Source organism: Aquarana catesbeiana, linkage group LG07 (genome assembly GCF_042186555.1).
Source record: "Aquarana catesbeiana isolate 2022-GZ linkage group LG07, ASM4218655v1, whole genome shotgun sequence".
NCBI classification, from domain to species: Eukaryota; Metazoa; Chordata; class Amphibia; order Anura; family Ranidae; genus Aquarana; species Aquarana catesbeiana.
In genome coordinates, this window is record NC_133330.1 from 151,568,665 (window position 1) to 151,591,097 (window position 22,433).

The 22,433-nt window shown below is 43.9% G+C and overlaps 1 protein-coding gene across 1 annotated transcript in view; it reads right to left on the reverse strand.

Annotated features, from left to right (window-relative positions):
• The window catches only part of LOC141103295 (cytochrome P450 2D15-like), a 110,430-nt gene extending 89,554 nt beyond the window's left edge, over positions 1-20,876 (reverse strand). The window contains exons 1-2 of the mRNA XM_073592721.1: positions 20,528-20,876; positions 13,312-13,483 (exon numbers count right to left, since the gene is read on the reverse strand). Of these exons, the coding sequence (XP_073448822.1) occupies positions 13,312-13,483; positions 20,528-20,725 (370 nt within the window). The 5' untranslated portion in view covers positions 20,726-20,876. The remainder of the gene's footprint in view (positions 1-13,311; positions 13,484-20,527) is intronic.
• Between the last annotated feature and the right edge of the window lie 1,557 nt (positions 20,877-22,433).

Here is a 22,433-nt window from a genome sequence, read left to right on the forward strand (position 1 = left end):
CATTGATGGTAGAATGGCCGCATTCCTTTATCAAGCATAGGGGATGGGAAAGACTCACTGGGGCATAGCTTTTTGAAGCGTTCAGGTTCTGACATGTGTTTGGGGATTTGCTCTATAACCCATACTGATAGGCCCGTAGTAGACTTGTTGTGGTGTTCGGCAAAATGCAGAGGGACGCTATGTTTGTCCTTTCCACCCTCAATGAGCCGTCGATACTGGCCTTCCCTACCCCTACCCCCCCTACCCAACCCCTCCTTTTCCCCTGTTTTTCTCCAGCCCCCCCCCCCCCATCTTCCGCAGATTCGATTTGTCTGTGTGTGCATGAATACACACACACACACACAATTTCTGCACTTTTATACATTCCTCATATGGCTGCGCACGCATGCGTACCTGCCCACGCATGCGTTTGCACCCGTGCGTGTGTAGATACACAACATACAATTCTCTAAAACCTCCCCCCCTTTTTTATTTTTCATGTTCAAGCCCCCCTATTTATTATTTATTTGCATATTTATTATACTTACACATTCTAAGGTCAACCTATTGTCTAAACATACTATATTCCATTTAATGAATCATGTATTTTCTTTTCTAGTTGCCCTTTAATTATCGCATGATACTTTTATTTTATTATATACTTGGTTTTCATGCCCATCAATGTTTATTTTTACTGATTATATATTTTTTATTGTTTCATCCATTTACCTTGCTCTATAATGATTATCCTTTCACCTCTATTGGTGCTTGCTGTAATAATGGTCTTTTTATTATGTTGCTGTAAGGTCCTTATTCCCCCTGTTGTTAAATGCTGCCCAACACGTATATTCTGCATGTCTCTTGGACTTCCTGGCCCCGCCCCCTGCCCACCCCCCTCGGACTATTTAAACCCAGTGAGTCTTTCCCATCCCCTATGCTTGATAAAGGAATGAGGCCATTCTACCATCAATGGCAAGCCGATTCTGAAACGCGTCGCACTAATGTGACGTCATCACCGGGTGCCACGCTTTGTTTGCTCTCCAAGCCTCACTGTGATCTCCCACGCGGCCGGCCGTGTTACAGCTTAGAGGCTCTCCATGCACAGCGGTGAGCGGCAGCGTGGCTGTACGGTTGCTGTGACGTCTCCCCCCCCCCCGTCTCCTGTCCTTTTACTTCGAACCCTTATCCTGATATCCAGGAAATCGCCAGGATAAACACAGGATATGTGTTGGACTGATTACTACTAAAGTCTGCATCCGGCTGCACCAGCTTATTTCCCATCTCTGGATCTCACATCCCCTGCAGGAACCGCTGCGACCTATAGTTCTACTGCTCAGCCAACTGACCTGAATGCAACTTCTCCTACCCTCATGTGAGTGGATATTGCTGTTTTTAATAAAATTTGTTTGTGATACATATTTAGAGGCGCTCCTTTCCTTGTTATTGTTCTAGCTTGCTGGATCCTGCTTTTGGCTCCATCGGTGGCTGGCCTAACTGACCTTCTTTTATGTACTCCTAACATATATGCATGAACATTTGCATGCATCTTTCCCGTTTATTTTAAGTTTCTGGACTAATCGGTTTTTTTGAAGGTAATTGTGCTCTGCGCCTTTTTACTTGTTTTTTACTCCTGCTCGTGTAAGTGCGCCAGTGCGCATGCTTGGTCTGGAACTCATTCGTTCTTGCCTACGCACGTTCGTATCGGAGGAACAAAGATTGATGGCTGGTGTACGGGAATGAACGTTTGCTACGATGGTTCTCTGACATTGCCCTCTCCTTACGGGCAGCCTCCGGATGCCCATCTGAGCCATCTTTTCCAGATGGGAGTGATGAAAGGCTTGTATAAGTCTTTGGGCATGGAGGTTTGTCTCAGGCTCCCAGGAATTTTCCTCTGGACCAAAACCTTTCCATTTAATCAGATATTGATTCTGTCCCTGCCTTCTCCTGCAGTCCACAATGGTCTCGATCTCAAACTCCTCTTCTCCATCCACCATTATAGCTTCTGAGGGTCCCACTTCATGACCCGGAAAGGGATTTATAACATCGGGTTTCAGTAGGGAGGTATGAAACACAGGGTGGATCTTAAATGAATCAGGGAGTTCCAGCTCATACACCACTGGGTTAATCTTTTTCTTGATGGCAAAGGGTCCCACATATCTAGGTCCCAGTTTCCTGGATGGACATGCCAGTTTCAGATTTACTGTTGAGAGCCACACAGCGTTGCTGACCTTCAGATCCAGTTCCCCTCTCCTCCTCCTGTCAAAGAACTTCTTATTATCCTCTTGTGCCCTGGAAATGGTCTCTCTCAGCACCTGGTTATTGGCCGCAAGGAAGCTCAATCGGTCTTGGACAGTTGGCAAAGGAGAATCCGGAATTAGTGTTGGTTAGAAAGAGGGGTGAAACCCATAATTGGAGAAGAAGAGTGATTGGTTGGTGGCTGCATGGGCAGAGTTATTAAATGCATATTCAGCCAAAGGCAGTAGTGAAGCCCAATCTTCCTGGGTAAAGGAGGAGAAGCAGCGTAAGTACTGTTCTAGCGTCTGATTAGTACACTCTGTCTACCTATTAGTCTGGGGGTGGTAGGCTGAAGAGAAACTGAGTTTGATGCCTAGAGCTTCACATAATGCTCTCCAAAATTTTGAAGTGAACTGCACTCCACGATCAGACACAATGTCACTAGGAATTCCGTGCAGTCTGATTATTTCTTTAATGAAAGCTTTGGCAGTCTCCGTTGCTGATGGGGTCCCTTTCATTGGCATAAAGTGTGCCATCTTGGAGAGGCGATCAACCACCACAAAGATGGACGAAAATCCCTCTGAAGGGGGGGCTCCACAATAAAGTCCATGGCAATTTTATCCCAGGGTCTTTCGGGAAAGGGCAATGGTCTTAGTAATCCCCATGCTTTGCTTTTACTATTCTTGTTCCTGAGGCAGGTTGGGCAAGAGCTGACATATTTCCTGCAATCTTTTGCTTAGTTGGGCCACCAGAAATGTCTCTGAACCAGGTCCATGGTTTTGAATCCCCTGAAATGGCCAGCCAAAAGGTAGTCATGGCATGCCTGCAAGATGGTGGTGCGCAGATTTTGTGGTATGAAAATCTTATTATCCTGCCAATAGAGTCCATCTTTACCTGAAGGTTCCTATCCGGAGGCAGAGAGGCTCCCCTGGATGCTTGGCAGATCTGTGATAATAAATCGGGTTGTTAGTAGGAAATTTCCAGCCTGTGGGATGGTATCTGGTTGGGGTGGGGCTTCGACTTCCATAAACATGCGGGAAAGTGCGTCAGATTTTACGTTTTTGGACCCGGGCCGGTAGGTAATATGAAAGTTGAAGCGTGAAAAAAAAAAAGCCCATCTTGCTTGCCTGGGTCTGAGGCGTTTGGCAGTTCTGCCCACATCATAGTTTCTCTCCGATGACCCTAATTTCTTTCAGAAAAAAGCCAGAGGGTGCATTAGAGACTTAGGTCCTTGGTGCTGGGACAAGATGGCCCCTACAGCATTTTCTGAGGCATCCACTTCCAGGATGTAGGGGAGAGCAGAATCGGGATGCTTCAATATCGGAGCAGAGGTAAATAGACTTTTTAGTTTGTCAAATGCAACCTGAGCTGCCTCAGTCCATTGGAAACGGTTCTGTTTCTTGGTAAGCTGAGTGATGGGTGTGATGATACCGGAGAAGTCTTTAATGAATTTCCTGTAAAAATTAGAGAAACCGATGAAGCGTTGTACCCCTTTCTTATCGGTTGGGGGTGGCTTCACATGATCACGATGTAGGTCTAGAGAGGCCGAGAAAATCAGAAAGTCGTCCAGGTACACGATTATCCACAATCAGAAGGCAGGCTTGTAGTCGGGGACAGCCAGAGGTTTGGCAGCAGACTGGCAGCGAAGTACAAGTTCAGGAGACAGAGCCGTAGTCAGAAGTTCAAGCCGGGGTTGATGCAGGTAGCAGAGGCAGACAAAGATGCAGAGATAATCCGAGAGAATGGTCAAGAGGAAGCTGGGTGATCAGGATCAATCAGGCAAGACAGCAACGGGTACACAGGAACAAGCTGAAGACCATCCAGCACTGACACCAAGTAAGCTCTTCCTTTAAATATGGCGCCGTGCGCCATGATTCGTTGACACGTGCGCACGCACTCCTGCTTGTGTAAGTGTGCATGCTTGGTCCGGGACTCGTTCATTCTTGCCTACGCACGTTCGTATTGGAGGAACGAAGATTGACGGCTGGCGTACGGGAATGAACGTTTGCTACAATGGTTCTCTGACAAGATCGGTGGTTTTGGTCACCCCGAAATCCCCTACTAACTTGTTGTCATGACAGAGTTTGACCACAGGAACTCTCAGTTGAAGGGGCACAAACACAGCATGGTCATGAAAGAAAAGTCCATCCTTTTCTTGCAGATGTTCTCCTGAGGGCAATTGGTCTAGAGAGGAGGCCAGTTTAATTCTGGACACGAGGTCATCCATAAGTAGGAAGAAATTATAGGCAGGGAGTATCCCGTCCGTTGTTGGTGAGTTATCTGATGTGGGATACATGCAGGATAGAGGATCAGGTTCACAATTCTTGGATCCGGGATGGTATGTGATATGCATTTGAAATTGGGTGAAGAAGAGAGCCCATCTGGCTTGTCTAGGTCTGAGACGTTTAGCTGTATGGAGGTATTCCAAATTCCTATGATCAGTGTAGATAAGTATAGGGTGCGAGGTTCCTTCCAATAGATATCGCCATTCTTCCAGGGTCAGTTTAATAGCCCCCTACATCATAGTTCCTTTAGGCTGGGGACAACTTCCTGTAAAAGAAGGCAACAGGATGCAACATGGCTGTTATTTTGTGGCGCTGAGAAAGGACTGCTCCAACTGCAATCTCTGAAGCATCGACCTCCAAAACTTAAGGCAAGGCTGGGTCGTGATGACGAAGGACCGGGGCAGAGGTGAATTGCTTCTTGAGTTTGTCGAAAGCTGTTTGTGCTGAGGGGGACCACAGAAAACTGTTGTTTTGCTTGGCGAGTTGTGTGATAGGTGAAATTATTGGAGGAGAAGCCTTTGATGAATCTTCTATAAAAATTGGCAAATCCCACGAACCACTGGGCGCTCTTATGGTCCGAGGGTACAGGCCATTCAAGAACTGCAGTTACCTTCTGGGGGTCAATGGACCAGAAGTCGAAATAATGAGGCCAAGGAATTGTATGGTATCTTTCTCAAACTCACATTTTTCAAGCTTGGCGTAGAGTTTATGGGCTCGGAGGCAAAAAAGGACTTTTAGCATGTGGATGTGATGTGCCTCGAGGTAAAGTGAAAAAACAAGGATGTCATCTAAGTACACCATCATAAAGAGGTCAAGAAAATCCCAAAAAGATGTTGTTCACCAAGTGTTGGAAAGTTGCTAGGGAGTTACACAGCCCAAATGGCATGACCAAATACTCAAAATGGCCAAACCTAGTACGAAAGGCCGTTTTCCATTCATCGCCCTATCTTATCCGTATTAAATTGTAGGACCCCTGTAGGTACAATTTTGAGAAGACCTTAGCGGTGCGGAACCTCTGAATGAGCTCAGGGACTAGAGGCAACGGATATCGATTCTTGATTTTGATACTGTTTAATTCTCTGTAGTCGATACATGGTCTTAAAGAATGGTCCTTCTTTTCCACAAAGAAGAGTCCAGCACCAGCAGGAGAGGTAGAGGACCGGATGAACCCTTTCCTAAGATTGTCATCAATGTATTTTCGGAGGACTTCTAATTCAGGCTTAGAGAGTGGGAAGATCCTCCCAAATGTTATTGCAGAACCAGGAAGAAGCTCAATGGGGCAATCATATGGCCAGTGAGGCGGCATGGATTCAGCCCCCCTTTTTGTTGAAGACGTCCAGGAAGTCTCTGTAAACCTAGGGGAGAAGAGTGTTGTCATCTGTGGAAAGGGGTTGAACCATCAAACAGGCTCGTTGTGAGAAACAGTGGTGTAAGCAATAGGGTGAGCCGAAAGACACAACTTCAGTGGACCAATCAATCTGTGGCTGGTGCTGTCGAAGCCACGGTAACCCCAAAATAACCGGAAAAATGGGGGGAAGAAATCACGTCCAGCCGAAGACATTCCCTATGGTCTGCTTCGGTGATGGCCAATATGAGAGTGGTCTCATGGGTTATGGGACCCGAGGTTGGTGTGGAGCCATCTGCCAGATGAACAGTAAATGGCTGGGGCTTCTTCTATCCTTCCCGGTATCTGCAAAGAGAGGCAGAGAGTCAGATGTGAGGATTTAACAACGTACGGTGAAACAGATGGGGTTTCAATCCATTTACTCATCCTAATGGGACATCCCTGAAGAAAGTGACCCTCTCCACCACAATACAGGCATAAATAGTTCAGGCGACGGCGTTGTCGCTCTTCGGGTGTAAGGAGTACACGAACTAAGCCGAGTTGCATTGGTTCTGTGTCATGAATTGGGGTTGATGCGCGGGTCTCAGGGGTTCTCAGGTGTGGAGCCATGGGTACTCGTGGGAGCATCCATGTGGGACGGGCCATACCGTTCCCTACAATGTTCTCTGAGTCTGCGAGCAAGCTGGACAGCCAACTGAATTGTAGGTTCCAAAGTATCAGGGAGCCCCACTCTTGCTAATTCGTCTTTGAGGGGCTCGGACAGGCCCAAGCTAAACTGATGATGCAAGGCAGCATCGTTTCATGCAGTGTCTGCAGCCCACTTGCGGAATTCCGTTACGTAGTCCTCAACAGGGCATTTCCTCTGTTGTAGAGAGGTCGACACTGTTTCAGCCGTGGTGGTTTGTTATGGGTCATCATAAAGGATTGCCATGGCATTAAAGAAAGACAGTGAGTGCAGTATAGGACTCTCCCTTTCCAATAGCTGATGAGCCCATGCTTTAGGTTCTTCTGTAAGTAAGGCTACTACGAACCCGACCTGTGTATCCTCTGAAGAGAAGGTCCTAGGCTGTAAGGTAAAGTATAGCCGACAGGCATTCCTGAAAGCCCGGAACTTGCGGCGAACCTCTGAAAAGTGTTCTGGCATTGGAACCCGTGGTTCAGGAGCTGGGGTAGAGATGGGCTGCTTCATAGCCATAACAGGTGGTTCCGCAGGGCTCAGAACTGAGGGATTGGCCACTGCAGTCAGCCGACCTTCCAGTTGAAAGTATCCCTCTTGTATGGACGTCAGGGCCTGAGACACAGAGGCCACTTGTTGGCACAGGGCCTCGAATGCGGAAGCACTCCCCTCAATCTCAGACATGGCTGGATTATTCTGTCACGAGGGCTACGCACCTGATGTGAGACCGAAGTAGTGGGGAGGCCTCCATTGCACCTCGGGTCCTTAAAGCCTCTGGAGATAGAGACAGAGACTTGGTGGAGACACCGAGTGGCAGGGGTGCCAAGGGTGCGGAGCACCGTGCAAGCCTTAGTCCGGGATCCAAGCCGAGGTCAAGTCCAGTTGGGCAACGAAGCAAAAAAGGGTTAATCAGAAGAATGGTCGAGATCCAAGCCGGGGTTGGTTCCAATCTGGCCGCTGAGTACAAAAAGGGCAAAGAAGTAGAATGGTTAAGGTACAAATCTGAGGTCAATGGCAAGCATCAATCAAGCATAGTCAAACAGGTTTCCAGGTCACAACAGGTTCAGACAGATCACACACTAACACAAGAACAAGGGGGGCTGAAGATAATCCAGCCATTTGGCAGTGTCTGGGCTGGGCTTATATAGGGATGTTTGAGGTCACTTCCTGTACACCTCCTGGGCATTTTCCCACCTTTTTCCATCAGGTTGATGTCACTTCCTGTGCGCCTCCTGGGTATTTTCCTACCTTTTTCCATCAGGTTGAGGTCACTTCCTGTGCGCGTCCTGGGCATTTTCCTGCCCTTTTCCATCAAGTCTTCTGCACAGGTGCAGGTTGGCACCCTGAGGCGTCCCATTGTGTCCCTTTAATCCCATTGTGGCTGTAATAAATCTTTTAACCACTGCACTTAGAGGCGCCTTTCTCTTTCCTTTATGACCCTCTAGAGCTGCTTCTTCTCTACAAAGTGCTGCCTTCAGTGCCATCTCTCCATTGCTACTAAGGACCGGCTACCCAGCCTCGCCAGAGCGCCCTCATCTCTCCCTATTTTCTGCATCGCCAGGGAAATTAATTATTTGATTCCCTGCAGATTTTGTAAGTTTTACCACTTACAAAGAAATGAAGGGTCTATAATTTTTATCATTAGACAGAATATCAACAAAAACTTCAGAAAAAAACACATGGTAGAAATGTTATAAATTGAGTTACAGATCAGTGAGTGAATTCAGTATTTGAAAAAAAACATGACTTAGTACTTGGTGGGGAAAACCTTATTGTCAAGCACAGAGGTTAGACATTTCTTGTAGTTGGTTACGAGGTTTGCACACATTTCAGGAGGGATTTTGGGCCACTCTTTACAGATCGTTAAATCCTTAAAGTGGATGTAAACCCGAAAATGTTTTCTTTTTTTTTTTTTTTTTTGATGTCATAATGTAGAGTATAAGATTTCCTAACATTTGAGTCCAGTCTTGCCACAAAGAGTTAATCCAGCTCTGAGCAATCCTCTTTTATTGAACAGTGAGATAAATCTTGACAAACGGAGAAAAATGTTGTCAAATCCTCCCCCTTGCTGTGAGTGACAGGTAATTTACATATCTCGTGCACTAGCCTAAGACATGCATTATTTTTTAATTCCCACCCCCACTCCTTTCTTCAGCAGCTCTGCAAGGAGTGGCTGTTCCACACCTCAGCATGATTTGGCATGCTGAAGTCATGTGGTTACTTTCTTGTCTTTTCACTGGATGTTAGAGATCATAGCAGAAGTTCAATGTAAAAAATACACAGGAGAAATGCATATTGACAAGGGGAGTGTAGAGATGGGCGGGGAGTCTACTGACATCACGACTCAACCCACCGAGCTCCAGACAACAGACCCACCCACAGAATATGCAGTTTTTGGGGTCTCATAACAGATAGAGGAGAGACGTTTGACAGGTAAAGATACATGCAGGAGGCATGTATATCCTTATAGATAACCCCTATGGTAGTAGTTTAGAAAGGATGACATTGGGTTTACATCCACTTTAAGGTTTCTTGGCTGTCGCTTGGCAACTCATTTCAGCTCCCTCCATAAATTTTCTATAGGATTAAGGTCTGGAGACAGGCTAGGCCACTCCATGACCTTAATGTGCTTCTTCTTGAGCCACTCCTTTGTTGACTTGGCGCTATGCTTTGGGTCATTGTCAGGCTGGAAGACCCATCCACAACCCATCTTCAGTGTTCTGGCTGAGGGAAGAAGGTTCTCATCCAAGATTTTACAAAACATGACCCCCGTCCATTGGCCCCTCAGTGCAGCAAAGTCGGCCTTTAGCAGAGAAACAGCCCCAGAGCATAATGTTTTCACCTCTGTGCTTGACTGTAGGGATGGTGTTCTTTGGGTCATAGTCAGCATTTTTCTTCCTCAAAACACGGCAAGTTGAGTTAATGTCAAAGAGCTCAATTTTGGTCACATCTGATCACAGCACTTTCTCCCAATCCTTCTCTGAATCATTTAGATTTTCATTGGCAAACTTCAGATAAGTCTGTACATATGCCTAATTGAAGAGGGGAACCTTGCAGGCGCTGCAGGATTTCAATTCATGGCAGCGTTCTGTGTTACCAATGGTTTGTTTGGTGACTGTGGTCCCAACTGTGTTGAGATCATTCACAAGCTCCTCCCATGTAGTTCTGGGCTGATCCCTCACTTTTCTCATGATTATTCTTACCCCATGACATGAAATCTTGCATGGAGCTCAAGAATGAAGGCAATTGATAGTTATTTTGTATTTCTTCCATTTGCGAATAATCAAATAATAATAATAAAACAGTTGTCTCCTCACTAAGCTTCTTTCTTCATTTTTCTGGATTTTTGGTTGATATTCTATCACTTAAAATACACCTATGATAAAAATTATAGACCCTTCATTTCTTTGTAAGCGGACAACCTCAAAAAATCTGCAAGGGTTCAAATAATAATTTTCCCCACTGTATGCTAGAGGTCACCAGAGAATTAAAAGCTGTGGGAAGCCCACAAAGTCTGGCTAGGGGCCTCTTCATAAAGCATGGAGCCCGTCAAAAGAATCAACACTCCAATGTCAGACCCTATACGCACAATTTCGCACTTTGGAAGCCCTCCACAAAAAGTCTCTTGCCCTAGTGGTGCACTTTGAACTCCTGGCCCTTCGGGAGAAATGTAATTTGTTTCTATTGGATGACCTTAAACAGAAACTTGTGAAGCTACACAAGTCCTTCTATGAGCTGTGTGTTGACGACAGCCCTCAGGAGCCTGCAACAGAAAACCTACATCTCCTCTATCTCTTCCCCATCGGGAGCCAAACACGTCAGGTCAGGTTCCATAGCTCAGGAAATTCAATCTTACTATCATCAACCAAACAATATGCTCTAAAGTAATTTCTTCATGTCTCAGGCTATCCAAAATAGGCTCAGGAGACTCGAGAATCCCTTGAAGCCTCTATCTCGGATGTGGAGCTTCATGCGGCTATCGTGTCAGCTAAATTGGGTAAAGCCCCCAGTCCTGATGGTCTATCAACATTGTACTATAAAACCTTCAGAGATAGCCTCACACTCTATTTTCTTTGCAATTTCAATTCCATAGTGGATGGGTCATCCCTCCCAACAGACTCCCTCAGGGCACATATCATGGTGCTCCATAAACAAGTTCTCTCAAAATGCAATAGTTAGAAACCAATTGCCCTCCTCAATGGGGATCTTAGACTATTTTCCAAGTTTCTTGCCAACAGACTGATCTCTCATATAGCTTCAATCATCCACCCCATTCAAGGAGGTTTTATCCTCCAACGGAAAGCAGGAGACAACACTATTAGGGTCATTAACCTTATCCACTTAGCGAGATCAAAGGCCTCTCCACTCCTCATGCTTTTGTCCACTGAGAAGGCCTTTGATCACGTCAACTGGCAATTTCTGTGCTCAACCCATTCATACATAGGTCTGGGATCTCACATGCTTTTGTGGGTTTCGGCTTATTACTCAACTCCACAGGCTGTGGTGCGGGTTAACAAGATGCATTCCAACTACTTCAAATTGTCAAATGGCACTAGACAGGACTGTCCCTTATTGCCTTTAATTTTTGTGTTGACCATAGAACCGTTACTGTGCTCTATCTGGGTTAATCCAAATTTTAAGGGGCGCACCAATAGGTCAGGCCAACATAACCTAAAAAATAGGCCTAAATAACAAACACCTTGACCGCTTCTTAGACATGGTCAAATTTGGCCTTCTACATTTTGTGTCATATTCCAGATGTCTTTTCCTGACACACATCCAACAATTGCTGGGTCGGGAACCCATGCCGGTTTTTTATTTAAAATTTGGCTTGGAGTTCCTCCTCAAGATTCCTAGCAAACACAGTGCCTGGCATTGGCGGGGATCCAACTCGGATCCCCGCACCAGTGTGAACCCAGCTCGCAAGGTGTCAATCTCGCCCATAAAAGTGGCGAGATTGACACAATATCAGACAACAATACAGAAGTTGACCAAAGGGTGGTGGTAAATAGGTGAAAAACCACGTGATTTGGTGAAAGTTGGCTGGAAAAGTCCTGCCATCTGTATGCAAGACAAACTTCTGGCCAACGCCCTTTGTACAAAAATCCAAGGGAAAGTTTGTACAAAGTCCTATAGTGTGTATGGGGCTTTAGAGTTTACTAAATTAAACATACTGGAAAACAGTGGCGGCCCATCCATAAGGGGCACAGGGGCACCGCCCCCCTAATCCATGCGCCCGGCCCCTAACCTACAATCAGGGCGCCGGAGGCATGGATTCCAATGGGGTTCTTTTTTGTTTTTGAAGCACATGATTAGAAAAGGGTGGGCTCTGGGTGTAGAGCACTGCGCCCTAAGCCCACCCAGTTGTGGGACAATAGCGAGGTGATATTCGCTATTGCCTTCCTGATTCTCCTCCTGGCCAATCAAGAGACCCAATTGGCCAGGGAGTCTTAGGACCCACTTCCTTTTCGGCCAGGAGGAGAAGGCCCCAGAGTGAGGAAAAAGCCATATTAGGAACAATATGTGCAGCAGGGATAGCTCACATCCAGCACTCCCCGGCTCAGACAGTGGAGGGAGGAGGAGGAGAGATCAGAATGTCATCCCGGCCAGGACTCGTCACTTGCCTCCTAAGGTTAAGGAGGTCTCTGATCGCTGACTTCCCGTTCGTCCATCTCCCACCAGGGGGGTGATCTCTGCCTTCCCACCCATCCATCTCTCGCTGGGGGGCGTTGCTTTGCCATGAGTTGCCATGTTAAACTTCCATTGACCATTATGAACGAGTGAGACTGATAATACCAAATTTAACACACCTGCTCCCAGGGCTGGACTGGGACAAAAATTTGGCCCTGGACTTCATCCAGACCGGCCCACTTTAATTTAGCAAGCCACTGAGAGTCTGAGAAACATTGAGCACCAGCCACCACTGCTGGAAAGGAAAGAATATACTGTACATACAATACTTCTTGAGCGATCAGAAAAATCAGAGGGAACGCCTGATTAAAATCTAATTCTGGGCTCAGCTCCTGCCCTCTGCTGCTCCCCTTCCCCCACCTCTACCTTGGAAGCCCCTTACTTCCATAGTTTTAGATTTTTCTATACTTACCTTTTTCAAGTCATCAGGCTGGTCACATGACATTGAGAATCCTCGTCCTTTTTGGATTTTCTCCTGCCAGTAAAAATGTAATTTCCAGCTTCCGGAATATTTTACACACATAACCACATTACCACATAAATGATCAAGAAAATGGCACTTTGCTTAAAGTACCATAAAAAAAGAGCAGGTTTCCTGATAATCATAGACCCACTGAAGATATCACAGTCTGTTTAATTCCAGAGTCACAGGCAAGGTCTATTCCTTAAGGTATATTCCAGCTTACCAGTCTTCAGTTGTGGTGGCTGCATTTATTTTCTTTTTTTCCCTTTATTTTTACATAGTGGCCCTGCCACTAACACACTTCCTGTCCTAGCATGACATGACATAGGACAGGAAGTGTGTTGGGACCACAGAACCCCCCCCCCCCCTTCTCATTTTCTCCAGCTGGGAACAATGCAAAATGATAAGTCCTGCACAGGAAAAAATTCTACTATCAGATTTTCTGGCAGGATCAGCATGTATTTTTTTTGCCATTTTTTGTACTTATTAATAATCTGCAAAAAGAAGAGTACATTAGAAATCCCCCTTCCTAATATTAGCTAATGGTCCAAATGACCTCATGGCCAAATACCACAGTAAATTATCTCTCTAACTAACATACTGCCTACATTCTTTTGATTCATTTTATTTAAGTTACCTTTTGTGTTGTCTGTGAATCCTAACTTCTCAAAGAGAGGAAAACGAGGGCGATCTGCTATATCCTCGGATCTGTTGATTAAGGCTTCCTTCATTGCTTCAAATCCATTAAGCACCACTATCTTGTGCCAGAAGAACTGCACACTAACAATGTCTCCAAACTTTTGCCTCACCTGTTGAAAACATATTGCATGAATTTTATTGTAATGATAATTTGTGTATAATGCCAAGATATAAATATTTAAAGTATATCTAAACTCTCACCTTGTAAAACAACCCATTTATTTTAAAATAGAAATGAAAAGGAAAAAACATTTGTGTGTACAGTGCATCTGGAAAGCTCTTCACTTTCTCCATATTTTGTTATGTTACAGACCTATTCAAAAATCGATTAAATTCATTATTTTCCTCAAAATTCTACAAACAATACCCCATAATGACAACGTGAAAGAAGTTTGTTTGAAATCTTTGCAAATTTATTAAAAATAAAAAACAAAAAAAAATCTCATCTACATAAGTATTCACAGCCATTCCTCAATACTTTGTTGAAGCACGTTTGACACCAATTCTAGCCTCAAGTCTTTTTGAGTATGATGCTACAAGCTTGGTACACCTATTCTCTCATTCTTCTTTGCTGGACCTCTCAAGATCCATCAGGTTGAATGGGGAACGTCAGTGCTCAGCCATTTTCAGATCTCTCCAGAAATGTTCAATCAGGTTCAAGTCTGGGCTCTGGCTGGGCCACTCAAGGACATTCACAGAGTTGTCCCATTGCCACTCCTTTGTTATCTTGGCTGTGTGCTTAGGGTCATTGTCCTGTCGGAAGATGAACCTTCGCCCCAGTCAGAGGTCCAGAGCGCTCTGGAGCAGGTTTTCATCAAGGATGTCTCTGTACATTGCTGCGTTCATCTTTCCCTCGATCATGACTAGTCTCCCAGTTCCTGCCGCTGAAAAAACATTGTCACAGCATGATGCTGCCTCCAGTTATTGGCTTTTTTTATCCTCATGATCAGCATGAGAAGAATAGAAGAAAGCCAGTAACCGACTTCTGTTACAGGGACATCGGTCCCAATCTGTGCTCGCCAGTGCTGCTAATCCGTGCCAACCAGTGCCACCTATCAGTGTCCATTAGTGTCCACCAGAGCTATCTATCAGTGCCCACCAGTGCCACCTATCAGTGCCCATTAGTGCTGCCAATCAGTCCCCGTCAGTGCCTCATCATCAATGTCACCTATCAGTGCTGGCTATCAGTGTCACCTATCAATGCCCATCAGTGCCACCTCTCTGTGCCACCTATCAATGATCATCAGTGCCACCTCATCAGTGCCCACCACTGCTGCCTTACCAGTGCCACCTCATCAGTGCCCACCACTGCTGCCTTATCAGTGCTCATCAGTGCAGCTTCATTAATGCCCATCGGTGCAGCCTCATCAGTGCACAACAGTAAAGGAGAAAAATTACCTGTTTGCAAAATTTTATAACAAACTATGACATTTTTGTTTCTTTAACAAAAAATAAAAAACCCAGTGGTGCTAAATACTACCAAAAGAAGGCTTTGGGTGAAAAAAAATGATTAAAATGTAGTTTTGGTACAGTCGTGCATGACCGCGCAATTGTCGTTCAAAGTGTGACAGCGCTGAAAGCTAAAAATTGGCCTGGGCAGGAAGGGGGTAAAAGTGCCCAGTAAGCAAGTGGTTAAAGATACATATAAAACAGCAAAGCAAAATCCAATGTTCATATAGCCCACTATACCCTGGATTACCACTATATCATTCATCTTAATTTTCAAAGTTAATCATAATACTTCTTTGTCACACAGGTTAGTAATATGACACAGAGAAATAAAAAAAACTGTTTGCATGAATTATTAGCATGACATTAACCACTTGCTGACCGCTGCATGCCGATATACTTCGGCACAATGGCAGCGGTGGGCAAATGGGTTCTGCCTAGTCACATGACAGGGATCTACTGCTCCCTGTCATCGGGAGCAGTGATCGCTGTTATGTCTGTGGTAGCCCACACCCCCCCCCCAGTTAAAATCACTCCCTATGACACACTTAACCCCTTAATTTCCCCCTAGTGTTTAACTGCTTCAGCCCCGGAAGATTTTACCCCCTTCCTGACCAGAGCGTTTTTTTGCGATTCGGCACTGCGTCGCTTTAACTGACAATTGCGCGGTCGTGCGACGTGGCTCCCAAACAAAATTGACGTCCTTTTTTTCCCACAAATAGAGCTTCCTTTTGGTGGTATTTGATCACCTCTGCGATTTTTTTTTTTTTTGCGCTATAAACAATATAATAGAATATTAATATTAATATAAAATGCATTATTTTTAACATTTTGCTATAATAAATATCCCCAAAAATATATAAAAAAAACATTTTTTTTCCTCAGTTTAGGCCCATCGTATTCTTCTACATATTTTTGGTAAAAAAAAAAAAAAAAAAATCGCAATAAGCGTTGATTGGTTTGCGCAAAAGTTATAGCGTTTACTAAATAGGGGATAGTTTTATAGCATTTTTAAAATAATTTTTTCTTTACTAGTTATGGCGGACATGTCGGACATTTTTGACACATTTTTGGGACCATTGTCATTTATACAGCGATCAGTGCGATTAAAAATGCATTTATTACTGTGTAAATGACACTGGCAATGAAGGGGGTAACCACTAGGGGGCGGGGTTAAGTGTGTCCTGGGGGAGTGATTTCTAACTGTCAGGGGGATGGGCTGGTGTGTGACGTCACTGATCTCTGCTCCCGATGACAGGGAGCAGAGATCAAGTGACACTTGTCACTAGGCAGAATGGGGAGATGCTGTTTACATCAGCATCTCCCCATTTGTCCTCTCCGTGAGGTGATCGCGGGTATCTCCGTGGCGATCGAGTCCGCGGGATCCGCGACCCGACTCACGGAGGGCGGCGTACACGCAAAGGCACGGCGGGGAATTCAAATGGACGTACAGGTACGCCCATTTGCCCAGCCGTGCCATTCTGCCGACGTACATCGGCGTGCGCCGGTCGGGAACTGGTTAACCCCTTCCCTGCCAGTGTCATTTACACAGTAATCAGTGCATTTATATAGGACTGATCGCTGTACAAATGACAATGGTCCCAAAATAGTGTCAAAAGTGTCCGATGTGTCCGCCATAATGTTGCAGTCAAGATAAAAATCGCAGATCATCGCCATTACTAATAAAAAACATTAATAATAAAAATGCCATAACACTATCCCCTATGTTATAGACGCTATAACTTTTGCGCAATCCAATCAATATACGTTTATTGCTATTTTTTTACCAAAAATATGTGGAAGAATACATATCGGCCTAAACTGAGGAAAAAAATTTTTTTTTATATATTTTTGGGGGATATTTATTATAGCAAAAAAAGTAAAAAATATTGCTTTTTTTCAAAATTGTCACTTTTTTTGTTTATAACGTAAAAAAATAAAAACCGCAGAGGTGATCAAATACGACCAAAAGAAAGCTCTATTTGTGGGAAAAAAAGGATGTCAATTTTGTTTGGGTACAACATCACACAACCGCGCAATTGTCAGTTAAAGTGACGCAGTGCCGAATCCCAAAAAGTGCTCTGATCAGGAAGGGGGTAAAATCTTCCGAGGCTGAAGCAGTTAAGATAAATTTTTTTCTGGTTGATGAGGGCACAAATTACTTTTTTTTGGGAATCAAATCAAATTGCAATCACATATGCGAGCGTTTGATGCATGCATAGTGAAAGTAAATGTCATCCAGTATACATTTACACACACAAGAGCTGGTTCTGTCCAGCTCAGTATATTGCTTTAAAAAAAGGTATGTGTTCTTTACTAAATGTACATAATATAACTGGATACTAACATTTATAGGTAAAGTTGATCCAGGAAATATCTCCCCTGCTGGAGCAAATTGGATCTTTGCTGGTCTTTTTTGCCTTGCTCTGTGGGTATGCGAGTGTGTGTGTGTGTGTGTGTGTGTGATTGTTCATCCTTTTAATGGTTGAGCTAGATGGACTTGTGTCGTGTTAGTCAACCAGACTAACTATGCAACTATGTAATGATATACACTCTGTGGGGGAGATTTACTAACTGGTCCGCACAGAATCTGGAGCAGCTCTGCACAGAAACCAATCAGGTTCCAGGTTTTATTGTCAAAGCTTAATTGAACAAGCCGAAGTTAGAAGCTTTGTTTTTTTCAATCAGCCTGCAACAGATCACTGGACAGAGTGAGAACAGTTCAAAGTCTATACCAGTGCTGATGCTGAGTGATAACTTGCTGTGCAAACACAACTAATTCTGTGCCACTTGTACATAGAGGAACCATTTCAAGAAGAGACATGACTTATCTCTGCAAGGAGTAGGGTTGTCAAATGTCCAGGATTCACCCGGACAGTTCGGGTTCTGAATCATGTGTCCGGGTTTCAGACCACCTGAAACCCAGACACATTATTCAGACTGGACCATGGCTTCCCAGCAGGGTTGCTGGCTGCAGTTGCCCAAGCCGAGAGTGTCTGTTACACTATCTTTCACACTGCCCAACGTCAGCACTAACAGCTCCCCCACCAAAAACATGTGCAGATAGGAGAGAAGAGAGGGCTTGATCTGCTCCTCTTTCTCCCGCCCCTATCCCTCTGTGTATGCCCACACTCCAATCCAATAAGAAAAGGGAAGTGGGGGAGGGACATTTGAAGCCCAGCAGACGTAGATAAATCTGGATGAGAGGTGCTGACTGCTAAGGGGTGAATGAGCTCACCATCCATCCCTGTCTGTGACTGAATTCTGCCTCCTGCCTCTGAGTGAGTACACAAAGGTAAATCAGGGTTCACAGAGCACCCCTTACATCAGAGTTCCCCTTTTACACAAGAGGCCACAGTGTTCCCCCTTACATCAGAGTCCTCTCCGTACATCAGAGTTCTCAGTGTTTCCCAAAAAAGGGTTTCCAGAGCATCCCTTATGTCAGAGTCCCCAGAGTTCTCCCTTACATCAGTATGCAGAGTCCCCCTTACAGTGTAAGGGAATTCTGTAAGTTCAGATGTAAGAGCAAACTCTGCGTATTCAGATGTAAAGGGGAACTCTGCGGATTCAGGTTTTAAAAGGGGAACTCTCTGGACTCTGATGTAAGAGGGGACTCTTGTTATTTAATCACAAAATGTATGTACTATATAGTATATACCGTAAAAAATAATTACAGTGCCGCTAAAGTGTTCGGGTTTGACTTGAAGAAAAGGTGGCAACCCTAGCAAGGAGGGCACTCATTTTTACTTTTAATATACTGTATTTGAAGAATTTTTTGAAGTTCATCCTACTCTCATTTGCAACCTAACATTCTTTTGAATTAAAGCAGCCTTGATTTCCCTTTTAAATATTTGTTAAAGTAGAAGTCCACTCTAACACTATAAAATCCCTGCATCTATAGACATTCACGATCTAACACTAAACTATCTAGCCCTGTAAAGAAGAAATCGCTATACATACACTATACATCACTATACATGAAGCTGATGCGACCCGATCCCACACTGAGCTGTCAGCTGCGGCTTCGCTGTGGAGTCAGGTGCAGGGGACATGTCCGACAACGGAAGCCCCATAGTAAGTCTATGGGTAACATTACTCCCCATTCATTTCCCAGCCGTTGTCGACTGTGTCCTCTGCAAAGGTCTGCCTCTGGAGACCAGATCGGAACAGCTTAAAAAAAAGCATGTATACTGATTTCTTCTTTACAGGGCTAGATAGGTTAGTGTTAGATTGTGGATGTCTGTAGATGTAGGGATTTTAGTGTTAGACTGGATTTATGCCCTGTACACACGATCGGACATTCCGACAACAAAATCCATGGATTTTTTCAGACGGATGTTGGCTCAAACTTGTCTTGCATACACACGGTCGCACAAAGTTGTTGGAAAATCCGATAGGTCTGAACACGGTGACGTAAAACGCGTACGTCGGGACTATAAACGGGGCAGTAGCCAATAGCTTTCTTCTCTTAATTTATTCTGAGCATGCGTGGCACTTTGTGCGTCGGATTTGTGTACACACGATCGGAATTTAACCGATCGGATTTTGTTGTCGGAAAATTTTATAGCCTGCTCTCAAACTTTGTGTGTCGGAAATTCCGATGGAAAAAGTCCGACCAACCAAACCATATGAGCTGCATGTCGAGTTGAGATGGGAGCCCACACACGATCGGAATTTCCGACAACACAATCTGATCACACTTTTTCCGTCGGAAAATCCGACCGTGTGTACAGGGCATAACACTTTAAATTCTTAGGAACATTAAAATGACAATAATGTTTCTTAATTTTAATATTTTTTAAATGCCCTTCTTTATTCTTTATAGCTTTTTGCACTTTGAACACGGTTTTACTTTTAGCCTGTATTGCTGATTTATTAATTATTATTATTTATTACAGGTATTTATATAGCACCAACAATTTACGCAGCACTTTACTTATATATTGTACACTCACATAAGTCCCTGCTCTAATATTAGAGATGGGGAGTGGTGACGCCACTTCGTCCAATCAGAGAACACTTTGCATTACTTGAGAAAATGAAAGTGTTCTCTGAATGGCACCCATCCTGAGCGAGTGACCTCCTGTGTTCACTAAGCAACAGGGCAGCCACTCAGCATGGGACACTGAATCCACTAGTAATTACTGTAATAGTGATGCTTACTTCAGTGATTTGCAGCTTGTGTGGGGATCTTTCTGGTATGACACATGCATACTTTGATCCAAGCTAAACCAATGTAACTATTCAAAAAAATGAAAATCTAAACTTCAGCTTTAAGCTACTATTGTGTATTTCCCAGTTCTCTATTGGATTGAATATTTTTATTGGTTTTGCTTTCTGGTATTAGCATTGTATTTATAATTCTCACGCATTTATTATGTCATACATCCTAGGAGGCTACAGAACCAATCTCACAGCGTTCTGACATCTTGTGCATGTGCAGTAGGGAGCTGGCTGTGACTGATCAGGAAATCAGAGCCTGCTCCCAAATAAAAGATGATGGTGTGGTAAGACAGAGATGAAGATTCTGGGATGTAGGAAGACAGTACTGGACTTCTTGGCCTGGTTTTGCTTTTTTTTTTCTCCTATATTTCACCTGTTGATTCTACCAGTAACACAATTCTAGGGAGCAAGAAAAGTTCATTGGTAGGGATTGCCATACACTAAGGTAAACTTATGAAGCTAGTATACAGTATATAGCTTACCTGGTTGAAAAAGGCCATTGGATGTCTGAAGTCAATCTGTAGAATGTTACCTAGAAATGGCACTCCTCTGGGACCCGGAGGAAACCGTGGGCCCTTTTTTCTCTTCACAAAATCCAACAGGAAAAGACAAATAAGGACTGTGAATACTAGTAAAAATACATTAGAATACAAAAAGGGGTTAAGCTCTAACTTTGACATATTTGGTATAAATTCTGAGATGATCTTCTAGCTTCAATTATTTGCTTCAGGGTCTTGCATTTGTTGTAATGTGCACTTTGCCTAATGATTCTTCTGTACAAAGTACAATGGCAGTACTGCTAGCATTACGCAACATGGTAAAACAACTCCATGTAACGCCTCCCGCTGAGGTCATCTGCTGAATTTAAAGTGGCAACAACCATAGGATGCAGTGATGTATGTAGTAAGCAATGGCCCCCTAGTACAACCATTTTTGAGTGTGTATTCAGTATATGTATAAAACAGTACGTGTATTAAACAATACAAGGTTTATTAAATTATATTTGCAAATACATGTGAAGCCATACTGCTGCATTATAGTACTTCCATAAATCGTGGTCCCTAATTTAAAAGTATCTGGGTTCCCAACAAAGGAACCTACAGTATATAGCAATGCATAAACTAAGCACAGGCTTATCTAGAAACAGCAGCCCCTAACTATAGAGGGGGATTAAAAACTTCCAAACTGAATATTATTACATAGTAAAAGTTTATTTGATGGTGCCAGTAAGGCCGATTTAAATGATTTTTTTGTCTGGTTTCCTAATATGATACTACATTAGTGTTTTTGTACTGTTAATTATTAAACATGTAACAAAAGTGTATGTAAAATGTTTGTTTTTTTATGTTTTGGATATAGTGTGGAAAGGATGGAACCTTTCTCTGGTTTTTATTGCTGTCTGTGTCCTCACCATTGTCCTGACTATTGTTACTAGGACTAAAACCTTAAGCTTAACCACTAATGAAGTGCCTTTGTGATCAAAAGAAAGGAAAAAGGAAGGAACATTTCCTCTTTATTTTATTTATTTCACTCTTTACTGGGAATAAGATTCAGATTTGGATTTTTGTAATGTTCTTAAATGTCAGTGAAATTTTTGGTCAGCGTTTTGGTGCAGCCAATAATGTATGGGACCTAGTTAACTTAGTCCACACAGCTGCTATGGGGGCTGGGGGTGGAAGCTGGCTACATTAGTGGGTCTGCTAGGACAAACATTAAAAAAATCTGTGTACATTTGAAGAAAACACAAATCCAGTACTGTATTATCAGGGCTTTTTTTTGTCAGAGAAAAGGTGCAGGAACTCGCAGACTTCCCCACCGCCTGTGCCAGTAGTGATGTGACGCATTGTGCATGCCTCGTCAAATGGTGGATGTGGCAAAATTACACAGTGGGAGGGTCTTAAAGGGGCATTGGTAAAATTAGGAGTGTGTAAATTCACAGAGAAACAGGATTCAGGAGTGTGTTACGCACAGGGTGACGGGGTTCAGGAGTGTATTACACAAAGTTGCAGGGTCCAGGAATGCATTACACACAGGGTGTAGGGTTCAGGAAAGCTTTATGCAGAGGCTGCAGGGTTCAGGTGTACATTATGCACAGGGTAATTTAGTTACATAGTTACATAGTAGGTGAGGTTGAAAAAAGACAAGTCCATCAAGTCCAACCTATGTGTGTGATTATGTGTCAGTATTACATTATATATCCCTGTATGTTGCGATCATTCAGGTGTTTATCTAATAGTTTCTTGAAGCTATCAATGCTACCCGCTGAGACCACCGCCTGTGGAAGGGAATTCCACATCCTTGCTGCTCTTACAGTAAAGAACCCTCTACGTAGTTTAAGGTTAAACCTCTTTTCTTCTAATTTTAATGAGTGGCCACGAGTCTTGTTAA